At 55.7% G+C, this 6,490-nt stretch overlaps 1 protein-coding gene across 1 annotated transcript; it reads right to left on the bottom strand.

The window, feature by feature from the left end:
• Positions 1 to 2,698: 2,698 nt before the first annotated feature.
• LOC119312362 lies at positions 2,699 to 5,830 on the bottom strand. Its single transcript, XM_037588087.1, has 7 exons — positions 5,696 to 5,830; positions 5,069 to 5,155; positions 4,720 to 4,980; positions 4,426 to 4,590; positions 4,167 to 4,220; positions 3,895 to 4,041; positions 2,699 to 3,417 (listed from the first exon to the last, which is right to left on the bottom strand). Exons 1-7 carry the CDS (start codon positions 5,828 to 5,830, stop codon positions 3,040 to 3,042), a joined length of 1,227 nt encoding a protein of 408 aa, XP_037443984.1. The 3' UTR covers positions 2,699 to 3,039.
• Positions 5,831 to 6,490: the final 660 nt, after the last annotated feature.

The raw sequence follows: 6,490 nt of genomic DNA, 5'->3' as shown, positions 1-6,490 counted from the left end.
AGCTACAGCCATCGAGCCTGGCGGTAGGCTATAACGGGGCTACAGCTGTGGGCCCTGACGGTAGCCACTTGTTAAAGTATGTGAGTGTTGTGACGATGGGGGACGTTGACCTGGTTCGTACTGCCATTGAGCACGACGGTACCATGACCGCGGCAAAATGGTCAGATCCAAAGAAAAAAGTCAAAATGGGATAAAATCATGCTTAACTTTGGAGCAAAGGTTCAGAAGAGTGATTTTTGGCCGATTTATGACTCAACAAACTTATACTACGTGTCAATGCCGCGAGAGAAGCTAGAAGCTTTCAAGATGGCGTACGCTCTAGTACTTTGCCCACACCACGCATCATTTTCAGGGGTCGGTAGAGCACAACGACAGTAGTAGTAGTACACTGGTCACTGGTACAGGCATACCGCTGGGCACGTGAGCGCCTCCAGCCCGTGCCTCCCCCTCTAGCGCATCATCATCATCTGAAATCTGAGCATGAATGAATGACTGGATGTGGATGTGAGTGACCCCATCGGCTTCCAATCCACTCTGCCTTTTTTCTGTGAGCGTCAGAAGAGAGAACCGACCAACACATGACTCAGAATTACTGTCCGCCCGTACCATACACGTACCCCTACCAAACCAAATCAATCCAATCATTCTTGCGAGGCCGTAGGTAGGTACTAGCACAAGTTGAATGGCCGATCAACGAACTGCGCAGCAAAAGATGTTGCGAGTCCACACGCACCGAACAAGCTCGCCACCGCGCAAGTTGAGCAACGTGACGAGCGAGCGAGCAAACGCATCGATCGATCGCCCACCAACTTCCACCCGATTCCACATACGCAAATGGATGCAATGCTACTTTGACTGGGCTGGACTGGCCTCGGGATCCGTGGCGGCAGCACATGATTTCCAGCATCTTAACACGCACAGGGAGACATGCACATTTGATTGCGGGCGGTGCGTGGGCGCATGGCCGCTCTGCCCCGGGCCGGGCCGAGCTCGGACAAACAAAGCAGCATGGGCGCAGGAACGCAAGAGCTTTGGAAAACAAGCAAACAACCCATGCCAACTTCCAGGGGCAGCACGCCCGAAAAAAAGGAAAACTTCCAGGGGCAGCAGGCATGGGCTACTGCTCATTCTTCTTCCATCTCCACTTCACACAACCCATGAATATATTCAAGACATGTGCTTACACCTGCAAGGAACGTATAATAATATCCCGTTTCTTCAGGGACCAGCTCTTGCTGCCTTGCCATCTTGATGCAAGGATAATCAGTCAATAACACTGTGAACGAGGAGAAGGTGGCACACAACTCTTCGGGTACCCTCCTCCCCCCTCCCGCGACCGCGTCGTCCCCGCAGGCGACCGGTCGCGCCTCCTCCCCGAGCCCTCCCCCTCCCCTCTCTCCTTGCCGCCGTCGCTGGCATTCGGCGTCGGGCCTGGCCCGGGCGGCCACTGGCCTTTCCCCTCGCGGGTCGCTCCGACGCAGGGCGGTGCGGCGCCGCGGGGTGCTCCCAGGCGGCGGCGGTCCGGCGCGGCGGTCGTGCTCTCTGGCGTGGTGGCGGGGGATCTTCTGGGCGGCGGGGCGGCGCGGCGATGCGATCTGACGGCGCCCGCTCGGCCCAGATCTGGGCCCTTCGGGCCCCATCTGGGTCTGGGCGGGCCGGCGGCGGGGAGGGTCGTCGGTGTGACTTCCGGGAGGCAAGGAGCGGCAATGGGCGGGTGGATGCTGGTGGCACTGGTGCCTCCCTGTTGCAGCGCGGCCGACGGGGCTTTACGGGCCCAAATCGGGCCTGGCCGGGCCAGGGGTGGCCTGGTATGCTCTGCTGCTGCGTCCGGACGGCGAACGCGACGGTGCCGGAGACTCGGGCCTCCCACACGACGGCGGTGGAGGTAGTTCCCTCTCGCGTGGCTCCGGTGCCGTTGCCCCTGTCGCCTCGTGCGTCTCTTTCCATCCTCTTGGCCTCGTGGTGGTGATCTCGGTGAGGCGGCGTGGGCGGCGTCAAGACTGCGGTGGCGCATGCTGGTGGGCGGCGAGGTGGCTGGTTGGCTCCAGCCTGGTTGGGCTGTGGGGTTTGGGCTCCGATGCGATGACACCTGCGGACTGCGGTTGCCATCATCCCTTCTTGGAGGGTGTCGGATGTATCCATCCCCCACTTCCTTCCGCGTGTCGGGGGAAATCCTAGGACACGTCCGGGCAACAGCGTCGTCGACGTCGCATCCCTTGCTGGAGGTGCTGCTTGGTATGCGGCGGGTCGAAACCTAGGTCTGTGGTGGGTCAATTTCGGAGGGCGCGGCGGTGGCGAGTCATCCGCGCTTTGTCGAGCTGCCGTTGTTGGCATCTCTTTCTTCTTTTTTTTCTTTTCTTTGGGCTTGTTGTACTTCTCGCCCGAGCATTCCTTTGTATCGGTGTTGGTGCTTTGTAATACAAAGCGGGAAACCCTTTTCGGGTAACACTGAACATATAATTACTAGGTTTGGTGGCATCATCATGCATGAAGAATGCACAGCGTTCCAGAGTTCTCAACGGGACACAACCCCTTGCTGCTTTCGATGCGCCATACATAGATAGTGGCATCCAAAGGAGAGAAAGTAAAGGAGTCCCTCCCAAGCCCAAGAGAAACATAAGAAGCCATTGTTGCCTTTCCCCATGCTATGCATGCATGAACCCAACCCTACCCCCTTTGGTTAAGCCAAGCCGGCCAAGAGAGAAAGAACACAACCCCCAATAATAGCCACGAAGGACAGCTGAATGAATCTACCACAGTATGAAAAAGGACCCCTTGGTAGGCCATCACACAACTGGTGCACCACCAGACCACACCACATGCCATGCTTCTCTTCAGAAGGCTTGATTGACACACGGAAAAGAAAGAAGAAAGAACCCAAAAATAAATCAGGAGGCAACACCAGGACCCATTCACATGACACCTATCATCATCTAGGCCTAACAAGACTGACTTATAATGCAGATGCACCACACTACACTTCCAATGGTGCTCTCACTCACTCACTCACTCACTAGGGTGGGTGGTTTCAGTCTCAGGTCACTGGCAGTTGGCGCTCCGGCCGGGGCCGCCGTAGTAGAAGTAGGAGCCCCAGTCGGCGTTGTTGCCGTTCTGCACGTCGTAGCAGTTGGACTGCTCCGTGAAGGTGCCCATTCCATGCGGCGCCTTGAGGTTGTTGGTGCTGTCCACCACCTGGATGTTCTTGAAGTAGCTCGCCTTGCCGAACCCTTCCTCCGGGAAGTGCCCGCTGCCCATCTGCGTCGACGTGTGCACCCCCTCCGCCTGCGAGTTCACCACCTCCCCGCCCCACTCGATCATCGACGCGCTGTCCGCCAGGTACGAGAACAGGAACGACGGCCAGTAACCCAGCACGTACTCCTTGCCAAACTGCATCCACCAGTGACCCTCCTTCGGATCCTATATACATGTAAACCAATTAGAAGACAGCATTACGGCATTCAGAATCATTAGCTTTGGCATATAACTAGACTTCAGTAGGGGTTAGCCGTTTAGCGTCAAGAAGATGCCGACACTCATGGTGCACTAAGCAGGCCATGGAATGCACTCATTGCCCGTGCGTGATAGAACGAAAAACACATGACTTTCTATCTCGGCACTCGCTTGCTGAGGTGAAAGGTAGCAATGCTTCATGAGGCTTCTATTGACAAAACCCACTAGAGTAATCATCAAGGCTAAAAAAGTTTGTTGACAAAACATGTAACATAGCCACATGCTGAGGGGTACTGAATAATCTTCAGAGCCCCAGAGTCCAGTCAAGGAGCAAGAGGAGTAAAGGGCACAGCAGCAAGTGGGCAGAAATTCCTCTGGCGTTCATGTTTGTGACAATAACCCATTCTTAAACAGTACTGCTAGATGAACTGCTTGCTCACTCACCTTCCAGATGAGTATACTGATGTCATACTGCGAGCCGGAGTAGCCCGAGAGGGGGAAGATGCTGGCCCCCATGGCCACCTCGTTGTTGATCTGGACGAACCCTGAGCACAGCATGTTGTAGCACCCGGTTGCCTGGTACGCATCACTCTACACAACACAAAACATAAATATACAGGTTAATAAGATCAACACAAGCACATGTCATGTCACAAAGAATTTCAGGCTTAATTTTGAAGCATTTCACACGGTTGTGTGAAGGGAGAAAAACTCACAGTCCAGTAGGTGAACAGTCTTGTGTTGTTGTCCCCATAGAGGTCCGGGCTAACCTGATGAATCAACAAACAGAAAAGAGAAAAGTTCAGGGCCCGTGACACCGCCGAGCTAGCTAGAAACCGTAGGAACAGAGCTATCTATCCATCAATCAACCGCAGCGACGGTGTGGCATTAACTAGACAGATATGGGCTACGAGAGCTCAGTGATGAAGCTCATGGGGCTGTATGTGGTTGGCTGATCTTATCGGTGGTACGTACCTGCCAGCCAGCCTCGATGCTGTTGAGGTCCTCGCCGAAGGAGCCCCCCAAGATCCACAGCTGGGAGAGGCTGAACTCGTTGGGCTGCTCGATCTTGGGCTCCCACACGTTGATCGTCGCCTTGGCGCCGTAGTACTTCTCGCCCTGAACGTACGATATCGCGTGCTGAAAAATTCACAACAGTCAGAGTTCATGCACATTCATACACAGCACTAGGCAGTCAGTGGCATTTCTTCTTCCTTGCTGCCACTCAAAAACATAAGTGAGATAGACGGATGCAATTGGTGCACGTACTTGATGGCCGCCCTCGTTGAGCATGGCGAGATCGACCGACATCGGGTTCGCCACCGTGGGCTTGTGCTTCCTGCCGTAGCGCCGCATCGAGGTCGCGCGCATCAAGTCGTCCTTCTTGGTCCTCCGAACCGGGACGGTGCCCGGTGCGCACCTGCCGTTCCGGTGCCAGAGCTGAACCATCGGCCTCTCGCCGTCGCCGGAGGACGCCACATTGGCCTTGGACTCGTCGTACAGGCCCTCCGGGTGATAGCTCGGCCTCATCTGCAAGGACAGAAAAATGTTCAGCAAAAACAGTGGCATCTTCTCCCTCTGCTGTTGATGCATCTGAAATCAAACTCAGTATTAGTACCTGGATGGTGTGGTTCTTGAGGAACGGGTGGTCGAAGGCCGGCTGGTGCGAGATGTGCACGCAGTCTATGATGTCCCCGTCGGGGCTCTGCTCGATTAATTTGCAAACAAACAAACGAAAGTTAGCTAGCATCCACTGACTGAAATTTTGAGCAGGAATAAATGAAGAATGGCATTGCAAAAGGACACCAGTACTACTTTGGCTGGCATCCACTGATGAAGCTTCAGATTTTGCAGTGAGCACGAAAGAAATTCCTCGCAAAGTAGTGGGCATCTTTTTATTGAAATTTTTGGTTAGCCTTTTGCAAAATTCGTAAAGCGAGAAAGCGAATCGGCCCCAAGAACAATCCGCCGGGAAAAAAAACAAGCCCCCGCAAAGGCCACCCTTTTGAATCAGGGCGTGGCAACTTTGAGCGACTGGACTGGAGTAGCCAAGAAGTGCGCCCGTTGAGTCAATCTCGCCCAAATCCCCCCAAAAATGCAGATTGAAACGGACACAGGACACCGGCTTTGACCAGGAAGGAAGGAAGGAAGGAAAAACAAATCCCCCATTCAAATCTTGAGAAGAATAGCAGTGGGTCAGTCAGCAAGAATCTAGGTAGCTCGGCGGGCGGGCGCACAAACGCACCTCGATGCTCTTGACGGCCGGCTTGTTGAGGCGCTTGAGGTGGCGGTGCATCCGGGCCTCCGGCGACCTCGCGGCCCCGCACGAGAGGCACATCACCGCCGCCAGCAGGCACGCGACGACGCGCGCAGCGGCCATGGTTCCTTTCCTCTCCCTCTCTCTCTCACAACTCCACCGCTCCTCCGCAGCCCCTATTTCGCCCGCCTCCGCGCTCCGGCAAGGACTTCAAGAAGGAAGAACCCCCTCCCCCTGCCGCACCAGAGACGCCCCTGCCCGCCGGCGACCCACCGCGGCGCCGCCTCCGGGGACCGGCCTGCGGATTTTGAAACAATGCGGGGGGTGCGGGGTGGCAGTGGCACGCTCTCCGCTTCTCGGGCGGCTCGCCGTCTGGGCTGGGGACTGGGGAGTAGCGAGGTTTGCAACAAGTGGGGAGTGGAGCGAGGCCGCGGCTGGCACTAGTGCGGTGCGGTGTTTGTTTTCTTTTCTGCGAAGAGGCCGTCCGGCTTTTGCCGTTTTCCGGGCCTGGCTTTTCGCGGGGCGCCCGGACGGAAATGCCCCTGCGGCACACGAATCGTAAACTGCTCCGGGGCTCCGGGCGGGCGGACGTCAGGCGGAGCCAGCGCCCACCGGGATGTGGGTCCCATGAGCAATTTCTGTATGTTGATGAGTACATTTTCGAAAACAACAAAAGTCGTGTTTTTACTTGAGGGAACAAAAGTTGTGTTGATGAGCAGTACTAGCCTATATTTTCGGATGAAAATATAACATCTGTTTTGCCCGGACACAATATACTGGTAT

Source organism: Triticum dicoccoides, chromosome 5B, assembly GCF_002162155.2.
Source record: "Triticum dicoccoides isolate Atlit2015 ecotype Zavitan chromosome 5B, WEW_v2.0, whole genome shotgun sequence".
Classification (NCBI taxonomy): Eukaryota; Viridiplantae; Streptophyta; class Magnoliopsida; order Poales; family Poaceae; genus Triticum; species Triticum dicoccoides.
Note: the sequence above shows the minus strand (reverse complement) of the source record. Positions and strands in the feature narration are given on the sequence as shown.